The sequence below is a fragment of the Balaenoptera borealis genome, assembly GCF_965194805.1.
Source record: "Balaenoptera borealis genome assembly, chromosome: 4".
Taxonomy (NCBI): domain Eukaryota; kingdom Metazoa; phylum Chordata; class Mammalia; order Artiodactyla; family Balaenopteridae; genus Balaenoptera; species Balaenoptera borealis.
The window spans coordinates 66,602,350-66,616,393 of NC_138861.1; the positions used below are offsets into that span (position 1 = coordinate 66,602,350).

The 14,044-nt window shown below is 33.9% G+C and overlaps 1 protein-coding gene across 11 annotated transcripts in view; it reads left to right on the forward strand.

Moving 5' to 3' along the window:
• Positions 1 to 14,044, forward strand: part of EPHA5 (EPH receptor A5) — a 323,628-nt gene that overhangs the window by 266,570 nt on the left and 43,014 nt on the right. For 10 of the 11 annotated variants that reach the window (XM_082390098.1, XM_082390102.1, XM_082390101.1 and 7 more), the window contains 3 exons: positions 3,138 to 3,205; positions 4,514 to 4,639; positions 5,360 to 5,545. The exons of the other annotated variant lie outside the window; for it this stretch is intronic. In XM_082390098.1, coding sequence (XP_082246224.1) covers positions 3,138 to 3,205; positions 4,514 to 4,639; positions 5,360 to 5,545 — 380 coding nt within the window. The remainder of the gene's footprint in view (positions 1 to 3,137; positions 3,206 to 4,513; positions 4,640 to 5,359; positions 5,546 to 14,044) is intronic. 11 annotated transcript variants of the gene reach the window in all.

Below are 14,044 nucleotides of genomic sequence, written 5' to 3' on the forward strand. Positions count from 1 at the left end.
CATTGTTTTCTAGAAGAAAATAAGTATAAATGGCTAGAAGATGATTCCTCTAATTGCACTACAGTTGTTTTTAGTAAAATGATATCAAAGTTCATTAAAATTGTGACTGAAGCAAAGTGAAGAAACTGTTTCTTTTCCATTTGAAAAAAAAAAATCGGTTCTAGAAGATAGGAGTTGTAATTGATGTACAGAATGGCATATTTATTGACTCTAGTGTATGCTGAGTTAAAATGATGCATCTGGACAAGGTACAGAAGATGATACTGAATGAACCTGCTCCCTGCAATGCTTTGTTACCAAGGCTGAACCACTGCTTGAGTGCCAGTCTCTGCCAGCTGCACTTCTACTTGCTGTATCTTGTTGAGGTTTGTTTTAATGTTGCTTTGGGGTGTTCCAGAACTTAATTTTTTATGTTAATGTGACATGCAGCCGTATTATGTTATAGAAGTCTTGAGATGCCTGTAGTCAAAAATAACTCCTTCTTATTGCCCTCCTGACTCTCACCCTAGGTATTAAAATGTTAATAACTCCTCACCATGGTATTCCCAAATCATTATTTAGATGAGATCCAAAGTTTTATTTCCATTTTCATATGATGCATTTGCATGCAATTTAAATACCCATGAAGCTTATTTAATGATAAAGACTATTTGAGGATATAAGTTTCAAAGCTTAATTTTTTTTGAAGGTAGGAGAGTTAAAGGTGGAATGGATGTTTGTTTTCTAATGTAAACTGCAAGAACTTGTATACTTTTTAGGTATCTTTAGAATTCCTCTAACAAAGTTTTTGTCAGTATTATTTAAATAACATAAATCTCAGGATGATTTCACACAATTGTATTTAGAACATTGGTTAAAGAAAAAACAAAACCCAGTATCAATAACTTCTCTCTAGAGGTACATACATTAAAGATTGAAAGAATAATGTAATATCTAAAAAATATGAACAATGTATTAAAATATCTTAAATGTCAGCTTGAATAGACCAGCTATTATTTCAGGATGATATCATGTGTTCGTTTTTTCTCTCCATTTCACTGTGGTGAGGTGATTCAAGATGTCTTAAGGGCTCTTAAGTGACAAATGCATCTACATGTTATGAATAAAATTTGAAAAGCCACCAGTTCCTCATTGTGTAATTTTCCTCACCCAAGAACACTATATGTATTAAGCATATTACTTCAAGTTTACTTAAATTTTCCTAGCTGTACTTTACTAATAAATTGCCAGTTCTTTAATATGATAAAATTAAGATAATTGAAATTTTTCAAAAATGGCACAAGAACAGGTTTTGTTATCTATGTTGTATAATATATGTAATTATACACTAAGAAAGATAGAGAATAAAAAGTTTCATTTTTATATCAAAATATACACATATTTAAGAAACATTTTAGAATAGGAAACCAAGGAACAGTCCTCAGTGCATGTCAATTGGCCACTTCATTTACATCATATAGTAGTTTTCAGTCAACTTGGTAATGAAAATATTTTGTCAATCTGACATTTTGGCTGTATTTTCTTTATGCAGAAGTAAATGAAATTTTGTTTTTAATAAACTCAATTTTGTTATAAGAGCTTGTGAATAATAAATTCACTTCCTTAGAGTTTCACTAAAAGTAATTTAGATATTTTTATTTTGGTCAGCTGTTTTAACGTTATATGGTTATTCACGTACCTTAGTATTCATCAGCGTATTCTCTCTCCAAACACTTGTCCTTGTGTAGACTCAACCAGAATATCATCCACTCATTCATTTATTCATTCATCAATGTGACGAATATTTTTGGGGCCAACTCTGAGCCAGGTGCTAGGTCACTTCAGAAATTTATAGATGAATGGTAGTTGCTGCCATTTAAGAAACTAACAACAATAGCAAGAGAGCCAAAAAACATTCTCAAATGACTATGTTGCATTGTAGAATGGCAGTCACACCATGAGAGGGATACAGAAAGCTACTGGGTTCAGAGGGGGCAAGACTGCATTAAGCCACGGTATTAGGGAAAGAAAACATGAAGAAGGCAACAACTGAACTGGACTTTGATAATTGGAAATTGTTAAGAAGAGCATCCTAAGTGCAGGAACCAGTATATAGGAACATAACGGAAGCATGGAGAAATATCTCAGAGATGATGTGGGAAATGTGCATTGGGACTACATTTAGGAATCTTTACCTTATTATTTTATTGAAAACTTTGCAGAAGAGAGCTAACACAATAGAAAAATACCTTATTTATGGTAATTTGGCTACAGCCATGTCTAGTGTAGTTTAGGAAAGCAGTTATAGAATGCAGGGGCATCAGTTCAGAGGCACTGATAGTAATCCAAAAGAAAAACAGCAAGACCTTAATTGAAGAAGAGGTAGAGCTAGTGAAATGGAAGAGGTGGATCAAAAGACTTTTATGTTATATAATGCTTGGGATTTGGCAACTAACTTGTTGTGAGGTCCACGAGAACAGGGCTTTGATCTTAAGGTACCAAAGCCATGAAAATGTTATTAAGAGGAAAAGAAGGCAGCAGATCAAGATTGAAAGTAAAGAGAAAGATACTCTTTTCTTTTTCAGATCTATTGAGTTTGAATGCCAGTGGAATATTCCTAGAAAATAAATCCAAAGGGAATAAGAGTATAACTCTCAAAAGAATAAAACCAGAGGGATAGAGGTATTAATTAAATTGATGGAAATGGATAGATTGACAGGAGACCAGTGGAGACACTAAAGACTCCAAAACAAGAGAAATAAATGAAACAGAATAATGGAGTAAGGTGCTGAAAGGAGGAGACTTTTGAATCAGAGACGTATTTGGGACAGTTCATCCTGAGAAAAGGCAGGGACCTCTGAGGTGGCAAAAAGCAGTAAAAGAAGAAGGGAACAGAGAAATGTCTGGTGTATGGTATATGGTGAAGTCATGTTTAAAAATAGGTTTGGAGAGCTTCAGACTTCTCAGTGAAATCTGGGCAAGAGTGAGGGATACTAGCTGGGGAAATACGATTCATACAAAAGAGTATTGGTGTTATTTCATACTGCTGGTGTGAAAATCACTTAAGGTTGCAATCATTTCAATTGTGTTGCGTGCTTCTGGGCTTGATGTGATGCACCACTTGGAGATGTGGCTAATCGTAGCTTACTCTGTTCCAGGCGGTGTGGTTACAGCAAAGCAAAACAAGATCCAGAAGAGGAAAAGATGCATTTTCATAATGGGCACAGTAAGCAAACTGTAAAAAAAATCAAAATAAAACAAAGTAGGGGACACTTTATTGTGATTTTGGCTTCTTTTCAGGCTAGAGATTTGTAATAACTGACCAAAAATATTGGGATAAAAAGTGTAAGTGTTTTGTTACATTCCTCTAAAGCGTATGGGCTTGTGGTGTTGCCAGCTGACCCTAGGCAACAGCTGGATGGTTTTTTCAATTCTTTAAAGCATACTTTCATTACAATCATTAAAATAAAAACTTTTTGCTTAATATATAAAGCTATTATATTTCAAACCATATTTCCAGGCCAATTCTAATTCGTAACAACAATCAGTAGAAATATGTCATTAAATAACACCACCAGATTAAATGAATAAATTTCTTCTTCTTTTTCTAACATTTTGGTAGGAATTTCCCTAAGCACATCCTGTAGCAGCAACCTTGGTTCAAATGACTTGAAAAAGACTACACTTTTAAGAAATGCAGAAAATCCAGTTTTAATAATGAGCTTTAAAAATCTGCCTAAATGGGTTCTAATTTTATTATTAATATGTTCATTTTTAACAAATAGTACAGTATGAGTTGATTTGCCAAGTAAATGACAAAAAGAAGGTTTTTTTGTTTTTGTCACTCTGCCATGACCACGAAAGTCAAAATCATGAAAGCCATAATTCATGCTGCAAAACATTTTGGAGTCTATTTTCACAGTCCTATCTTATTTAACGTTATTTATCGTCAAAAAATACTGTGAGGGTAATATCGGTAGCCTTTAAAATGTGATGAAACTGAGGCTCATAGAGCATAAGAGACTTGCATAATGCTCTGCAGCAACAATAGAGTGAATTTCTCTTTTCTTCTTGACTGCTTTGTCAGTCTTATAGGACCAAAGCACCAGAAAAGTTATTTTAAATTATTTTTGTAAAACCTAAACTAATCATCTGTGATGAGATTTTAAGGAAAGCATAAGAAAACAAACCAACAACTAAACCAGTAGCATTTCATTGTCCAGTTTAGTAAACAAAAGTGTCTTAGTTTGCCTCAGAGACTGACTCCTGAAACATTAGTGTTGAAAGATGTCCTTACTCAAATACGTCGTCACATATGCACTTCTTCTTGTGCATGGCAACAATCCAGATTTCTAAAATTATAAAAATGAGATAGCTGTACAAATGACTCCTATAATTCAGGAGAGGGTCTGTCCTTGCAGCTCTGTCACTTCTAGGAATTGGGGATTTAAGCCATAGTTGTACATTAATAACGTTTATAATTTCACTCATCCATCACAAGCACTTCGACTGTAATGCCCATTTATTTTTACAGTTAAACTGCCAGGAGTAAGAACTTATATTGATCCACACACCTATGAGGATCCCAATCAAGCTGTCCATGAATTCGCCAAGGAGATAGAAGCTTCATGCATCACCATTGAAAGAGTTATCGGAGCGGGTAAGACGGTGTGTTTAACTCGGACTTTTAACCTGTGTTTATATTATAAAATGTAATATATCAATGTCCTGATCTAACTCAGAATGTTTTTAATCTTTTGTAATTGACTTACTTTCAAGGTGGTATATAATTGATCATATTTTAATATTACCTTCTGCCTAGCTCATACTTAAACCAGCAAATGTTAGGTTTATGAAAAAAAACAAACCAGCAAAAATGTATATTCAAACATAGTGTTTTTCACCATCTACTGTTTATTATATTTCATATATAATATATATAATTTTTAATACCCAAAAGTATTTACAAAATTCAAGCACCCAATTATTCTACTTATGAATCATTTCTTCCTTAAGACTGTTTCCTTTTTGTCCTGCTATGGCCCTTTTCTTTTTTCTCTTCTCATTAGTGTCACTGCTAGAGTAGAAAGAAAGGAAGAAGGAAGTGATTTTCAGTCAGTTGCTTTTAGTTTCTTTCTAATGTTTCCATTAAGGTTTCTGTAGGTGAGAGAGATGAAACTAATAGCCCCCAATGTGTCTTACGATCACGTGTAAATGATTTTTCCCAATGCACCATTAATTTCTTTTAACATAGATAAGGAAGTTGGACTCCCCTTCAACTCTGTTTTATCTAAACCTTACTACTCTGAGAGAATTTTAGACTACTGTTAGAGTAGGGATTTGTAATGAGTTTCTGTGTTTTCTACATCTTTATCACAAGGTGAATTTGGTGAAGTTTGTAGTGGACGTTTGAAACTTCCAGGAAAAAGAGAATTACCTGTGGCAATTAAAACCCTTAAAGTAGGCTATACTGAAAAGCAACGCAGAGATTTCCTGGGTGAAGCAAGTATCATGGGGCAGTTTGACCATCCTAACATCATTCACTTAGAAGGTGTTGTGACCAAAAGTAAGTACAATGGCAAATTATGCATGTGTGTGTGATCATAAATATCTGAATTTCTTCTATTAGATTATTATTGATTTCAGGATAGAGAGAAAATTGGCCATAATAATGTGATTAACAATTTCCCTAATATTAATAGTATTTGTCCTATATTTTATAGCTACTTTATTTATTTATTTATTTTTATTTATTTATTTTTGGCTGTGTTGGGTCTTCGGTTCGTGCGAGGGCTTTCTCCAGTTGCGGCAAGCGGGGGCCACTCTTCATCGCGGTGCGGGGACCGCTCTTCATCGCGGTGCGGGGACCGCTCTTCATCGCGGTGCGCGGGCCTTTCACTATCGCGGCCCCTCCCGTTGTGGGGCACAGGCTCCAGACGCGCAGGCTCAGTAGTTGTGGCTCACGGGCCCAGCCACTCCGTGGCATGTGGGATCTTCCCAGACCAGGGCTCGAACCCGTGTCCCCCGCATTAGCAGGCAGATTCTCAACCACTGCGCCACCAGGGAAGCCCCGTATTTGTCCTATATTTTAGTAGATTCTTGTCAAAGCTGATCTTCAGTGAACCCAAATTTCTATTTATTATTTGAAATATTTGTGTTAACTCACTTACTATGAATTCAGCACCAGAGAAATTGTATCCAGATAAAAGGAGCAGTAAAAGTATCAATTTTTTTTCCTCTTGGCTCTTTCACTTTTTATCCTAATGAAATATTAACTTCAAAGTTTTGATTGAGGCATTGAAGTTTAACATTTAATAGGATTACTGTAACCATAGATGCCCGCCACCTTTTAAGTGGTTTTTTTTTTATAGCCAGATGTATTTCTTTTATTGATTTTTTTCATTGAGATATTTTAATAGTTCTAAGGAAAGCAATTGCCTCAGAAGACTGGGAAAGTTCCTTGAGACTAATTATTTTGTTAAAGCAAATCCTGTTTTTACTCAGATATATCTGGAATTTCACATCTCTCAGATTCTTGTTAGTGTCTTGTAAATGTGGTTATGTGTTGAGCTTCCCATTATGAGGATTTCAAATAATTCTTCAGTCACTCAATAAAGTATTTATGTGACACATAACTGAGGCCTTTATTTTCTTTTAATCCATTTTTTCTTCACCATTCCTATGTATCCTCTTTCCTTCCTTTATACTTCATACACTTCATACCACTTTGTAAAATCGTCTGAAACATTTGGCAAGGAACATGCTTTAGACTTTTTTCAAGCACTGGTTCAACTTCCATTTGCTGTTAATCAAGTTTTAAGTTACATATGCCAAATGTGCATAGCAGCAAAGTATGTTCAATAAATGTTCTCAACCTATGAAGTAATTTCAATTGATTGGATATCCATTTATGCCATTTAGCTTTTAAATATGGAAAACAAAACAACAACAACAATAAAAACGTTTTCGAAATAAAGAGGAACAAAAGAAACAACAACAAAAAAATTTACTGGTTTATAACCAGTTAATTCCCAAATCATGATTCATTCACAGTAGGTCACAGATGAGAACACAGAAGAAAAATACCTTAGCTAAAATTATCATGTTGATGGTTGGCAGAACTTTTGAATCAGCCTGTATTGCTGGGAGATTGTTTTTCTCCATGTCTCAAAGAGATACACATCTCCAGTAAGAATGCCCATAGGGGAATGCAACATAAGAATAAAATTACCTGCAGCCATGTGGGTTTCTTCAAACTTGGATGTGTTACTTTTCATGTACCTCTTAGCCATCTGTATGTCTTCTTTGGTGAAATGTCTATTTAGGTCCTCTGCCCATATGTATATATATGGCTGATTCACTTTGTTGTACAACAGAAACCAACACAGTACTGTGAAGCAATTATACTCCAATAAAGATCTATTAAAAAAAACAAAAAAACTTAGATGTGTTTCTTTCCCCCAGTTGAGTACATGCCTAAAAATAGGTAAGAGGCAGGGACACCACGCAGGTGAGAGACAAAGAAAATATATATTTTTTTGAAGGAATAAAATAAATTAAAATATTTTACAAAATCATGCCCTATGATGAATGGGGAGGAATATTTTAAGTAAGAATATGATGTGAGGGAGATCGTCACAGGTACAATAAAATGAAATCAGAATTTGAATGGGACTATACTCTATCTGAGGGGAAGGACTTTGAAAGGACATTAGTGATAGCATGTGCTGGGCTAGATACTATGGGAACAAGAATTATAACAGTGATTGAGTAAAATTATTTCCTATGCAGGAAAGGTATTATCTAATGTAAAACATACTTCTTAATGAAGTAACAGTAATAATAGGATGCAAAATATTTGATATATTTCATGTCTTCTTTTCATCCATAATATGACTGCTAAGTTTCACTTCCTCAAATAAACTAGGACCATGACTTCCTCTTACCCAGGGTATATGTAAAACTAATGCCTATATGTAGACAGCCAATCCATCCTGTAATGAGTTAAGTTGTAATGTGTAGAAGAGTGCCAGATCGCTATTATGATCATGGAAAACAGTACTGCATAATGGTCAAGAACACGGGCTATGGCTCTAGCCACCAATTTTCATTTTGCTTCTGCCATAAACTACTATGTGACTTTGCCCAAGTTGGTTATACATTCAGAACCTTAGTTTCCTCACTAATGACATGGGGTAAGAATGCCTCAGTGATGTTGTGAAGGTGACATGAATTAATACAGGTAAAGGTTAAATGGGCATGACACAGAGTAGGTAATTAATAAACACATGGTTATTACTTTTCCATTTATTTCTCTTCCTGTGCTCTGAACTCCTCCATATCCATTTCATTCCTAATCCATTTTAATTGATATGTTGCCCTGCTTACATTGCCTCTTTCTCTGAAACTTAACTACCTTTCCAATTCCTTCAAAATCTTATTCAAATTCTATCACCTTCATGAAATAATTCCTCATCACTTAACCCTGAAATAATGGCTCCTTCTTTCAAACACTGTACCTATATAAGGATTTTTGCAACTGTCAGTAATGTTCCTTCCTTTGTCCAAAACTCTTATTCAAATTTTTCATTTAATTTTGTCTCCTCTGCATATGTATTTTAGCTCCCTAGCTAAAAAAGTCTGCTCCTTGAAGAAACAGATGATGTCCTAAATATTTATGTAAACCCATTACACTTAAACCTAAAACCAATCTATGGTCACTTTAGTTAAGCACTCTGAGCCTCAATGTCACAGAAAAAGAAAAAAATCGTACCTACCTTATAAAAATTTTATGCAGATTAAACTAAGATATATTTGTGTGTATGTGAACAAAATTGCAGGTAGTTATAGTAGTATTTATTTTAATCTGTTTAGGTGAATTCATCAAATATCATCAGATATTAGGAGACAAGATCCCAAAATTATTAGAGCCAATAGTCACCTACTTTTATAGATCTCTAATTTATTACAGAATTTGTTTTATGTGAATGAGTCCTGACTGAGCAATATAAGACAACTAAACTCTCATAGTAAAACAACTAAATTTGTCATATACCATTTTATATGCACTTGAGACCTTTATCTTAAGAAGCAAATGCCATTATCAGCAAATGATCATATTTAAATTCTGTGAAGTCTAGTCTAAAAAACAGGGCTGTGGTTGACAATACAGACTTTAAATTTCCAATCTTCTAATCAAATATTCTGTTTGATGTTGTTGCGGTGAAGTTACACATACAGGTAAAGCAAAATGTAAATATTTAAAATATTTCTTTGTCTTATTTTTTTTTTCTATTTGAATTGAAGCTGTATTTCCCCTTAATAAATGTAGCTCTTGATGTTCAACTTAGGAAGTCTTCAACTTGTTTTTAATTTACCATGTTGCAACTCACTTTATTTGTGTCCTTAATTTCATGCTCTCTGATCTGATGCTAATTTATTCAGCAGTTATTCTCAACCTGCAGCACACAGATAATGAGACATAAGTGCAACTAAATCTTGTGATTGTTTTGATTGAAGCTGAGGTGGGGAGTCTGAAGTAGCACTCCTCTGGGTGGTGCCATCATGAACCTTCCTCTTTCCTCTATCACTGCCTTACGTGCCAGAAATATGGGGCCTCATTCAAATTCCTTCTGTGATTTGTTGTTAAACAGGAGACATCATAAATAAATATATATATTCTAGACAGACCTATGACAAATGACATAAGAAACCCACAGGTCCTGGCTTAATTGACTCATTTGCAATGCATGATGCTTTAATGTAACACACATAGAGCCAGCTTTTACTATTCAAATAGATTCAGGAATAAAATTTAGAAGTGGAAAATTATAATTTTTCCATTGCAGCAGCCTTAGTTCTTTAAGATTTATTTTTTCCACCCATGGAAATATTATCAAAATTGACCAAAGAAATATTTCTATTGAAATATTTATAGTTATATAAATATTTATATAATATAATTATATAATATAGTTTATACAATGTAGTTATATAAATATATTTATATTGAAATATTTATAGTTATATAATATTTCTATTGAAATATGTATATTTCTATTTAAATATTCATACTTATATTTCTTAATCTAGGATCATATACAAATAAACTTAGTTCTCCTGTAAAATTAATAAATTTAAACAAAATATTAGAGAAAAATTAAAGAAATGTCTCCCTGTTTTTCTTTCCATGTCTGAGGAAATAACGCATTCAATGGCAATTGATGATTTAAATTGTCAGATAATTCTGACTTATATAAATTTGTAATTATCTTTCAAATATAGTATTTCATTCTATCCTGTAAAAGTCCATTTTATTTTACAGGCCCTTATTATATATTACCCAGGGCTATTCCAACAATCTTCAAACTAGTCTTTCCATTTTGGTATTTTCCAATGGACATTAGTCCATTCCATACATTTTATGAAATCAATTTCCTCTCTTGCTTCATCACCAGGAGCAAACAAATCAAGCAAAATACATATACTTTGATACTGAGCTTGATATAATTTGGCCATATCTCCATATTACACTATTTCCTTTCCAGAAAACTCTACCTAGTTCTTGTTCTGCCCTTGGAGATACTTCATTCCGCCCTAGCATGTCCTCTCCACTTTCCTCAGTTCTACTTGACCTTCAAGTTTAATTCAAATATGACCTTCTCCATGACCTTCTCCATGATCTCCATGAGATCATTTCTCTTCATTTTTCCTTCCATCCTCAGTGTCTGCCCGGCATAGAGTAGGCCACTCAATAATGTTGAATAGCTGAGTAAAGGAAAGCATCCCAATTCTACATTTGTTTTATTTTGCTCACCTGTGTGTTCCTAGATCTGTGCTCAGCACGTGTAGCATTTCATGTATTTGTTGAATGAATGAATTCTCAGCCAGAGACAGTCTTACAAATTCTAGCTGCATTTCTCTGCACTTTGTCATATTGTCCATTGTATCATAGTTATCTCTCTACATGTTCTGTCCTTACTACATGATGAACTTCTTGAAATTGATATATGTTTACAGCACCCCTAGTATCTGTCACAGGGCCAGACATTAGGGAATTTCAAAACTTTTTAAAAAGACATGAATGATAGTAAATGAATCAATGACTAAATTACAGTCATCTAAACAGTTAAAATGAGTTAGAGTGATATACAATTTATATTTTAATTTAAACAACTTTGTTCTATAAAACCATGGGTGTTTTAGGAAAAATAATTAAAACTCATATGAAGAAAATTGCACGAGGATTTTTTCACAGGATCTTGCATATAAATATAACAGTTATAACTACTACTAATAATTAACATTACTTTAAGTATGTGCTAAGTTAATGTTCTTTACATATTATCTCCTTTAATCTGCACAATAATGCTATCCTGTAGACACTAGTATTTGTTCTCATTTTACAGATGGGAAAAATTAACCTTAAGGAGGTTAAATACCTTATCCAATATCATAAAACTAGCATGGGATAATACCAGATTTAAAAGCAGTTCTGCATGACTCCAAAACCCAGGCTCTTATAGTGTACATTACTAACTTCATTTTTATTATTTAGTATACACTTGACCAGAAACATTTATTTATTCAAAAGGTATTAATTGATCACCTAATACATGTCTATTCCTATTAATCAGTGGGATACAGCAGAGATTAAACAGACTGATTTCCTGCCTTTATGGAGCTTACCTTTGGGTAGGGGAGACAAACTAATTGAACAAATACATTTATAATATATTAAATGAAAAAAGTAAAGCTAAGTTAGGAGATTATGGATTGTTTCTATTGAGGGTTGGTGGTTTCTATTTTATTTAGAGAAAGGCCTCTCTGATAAAGCTTGAATAAGTGAAGGTGTCAGCCTTACAGATATCTGGGGGCAGGCAGTGTGTTGTAGAAAGAACCCACAAGACTCGAATGGAACTTGCATAGAATGTTCAAGAAAAAACAAGGCCAGTGTCGCTTCAATGGAATGAATGAGAGGAGTCTGGTAAGAGCTTAACTTGAAGACTTCATAGGAGAGTAGACGGTATGTGAACACTTTGGTCCCTGCAAAGACTGCCTCTTAATCTGAGCCTTGGAGCCAAGATGTGATAGAATCTTATTTCTACATTAACAGGATCAGTCAGGATGCTGTGTTGAATAAAGACGGTAGAAGCCAGTGTTGAAATGGGGAGACAGTGAGGAGACTACTGTCATTATTCACATCTCATTATGGGTTACGTCAGGGTAGTAATCTAACAAGATGGCGAGTTGTAGTTGAATTCTATAGATATTTTGAAGGCAATCACAGTAAGTCTTCTTGTGGATTAGATGTGGAATGTGAGAAAAAGAGAAGAGTCAATGATAATTATAAATTATTGGTCCTGAGTACCTTGAAGAAAGGAATTGTCAGTTATGGGGAAAATTCCAGGAGGAGCAGGACTGTGGTTGGTAATCAGTAGCTCCGTTTTGGACACGTTACTTTTGAGAGGCTTATAAGCACCCAATTGCAGATGTTGTGTATAAGATTGGATTCTGAGAAGTATAAATGAAAATGTTTGCAGTATGAATATGCTTGAATTTTATAACTTCCCTTTCACAAAAGGAAACAATTCTATGAGCCATTATCAGTGATAAACCATGATGGAAATAAACAAATTTAACACTGCAGTAGAAATGGAAGCCAGCTCATTAATTTGATACATGTTTTTCATTATTAAGGCATAGAGAGAGGTATAATAAATAAACATAAGATATTTATTAGATATTTACAAGGGCTTTTTCTGGTAAAATCTAAATTCTACTCACCCGAAAAATATATATCTATAGAAACAGAGATTTACTGGCTCGAAGATTGATTATCAGTAAATTAAACCTTGTGTTTTTAAAGTCATTTTCATTACTAATTAAACAAAGCTGTCACATTGTTAATTCTTAGATTCCTTAGCTCCTCTGCAAAGTCGATCATTTCTGACTCCACAAGTAATTATTCACCTTTGCTAATGTCAGAGCAATTCTAATTTATTTTTAATTTGAGAAATGAGCAGCTAATGAGAAAGTTTATATCAATATAAACAATCTGAAATAAAAGAGGATATTATGGAAAATTTGGAATTTCTATTTAATAGAAACATTTGGTGTTTCCATCTCAGGTAAGGTATAGAGGCTTTTGATTTTATAGTCTTTCCTAAAATTAAAATTACATAATTTTAAAAGTGGTTTTCCCTAAAGTGTTAACCAATAAATAAGGGTCATAATGGAACTAAAATATCTGAGTACCTTTCTAAGTTCTGATTGCCCCATACTTCATCCTCCCTTCACACTCTCCCGCTTGATAAGCACTATGTATTCCTACTACAAGCACAAGGTCCCATTTTCTGGGTGACCATTAACCATTAATAATTGAATCATGATATTTCTTATTCCAAACTTCCCTTGGAGTGAAAATAAAAGTAATTTCAAACATCTACAAGTGTTAATGTACTAAATGGAATACAACCCAAATAGAATGGCATAGTGAAATAAAACTATAGATATAAGTATAAGCACAGGCTTACTTTTAATTATTTACAAATCTTGTAAAATGTTTGTAAGAGAAACAAGTGACTGTTGTTTTCCAGTGAATTATGATGTTTCTAAATCAAATCCTCCCTTATACCCTTAAGTGGTACCACATGTTTTTTGATGCCCTCGTGGTTTCAGTAAAGCAGGTAGTACCAATGCAAATGAAATAATAAGCCCAGATTCAGTTGCAACTCTTGTGATGTGGCCTAGTTCAGTGTTTCTCAAAATACAACGTGCCTCTGAGGATATTGCTAAAATGCAGAATCTGTTTTAATAGATTGGATTGGGCACTGAGATTTTGCATTTCTAACAAGCTCTCAGGTGATAGCTATGCCACTTGTCAAGGGCCATGCTCTGAAAAGTAAGGACTAAATCAACACTCCCCAAAGTTTGTCTCACCTAACTTTGAGATAGCTTGTGAAAAAAGACTGCTTTACCAGAAGTGGCGTGTTCTCTTCTCTCTTGGATTTTGTTGAACATTAGCACCAAAAAAATCACTTACTAAGGAAGCAAATGCAGTCTT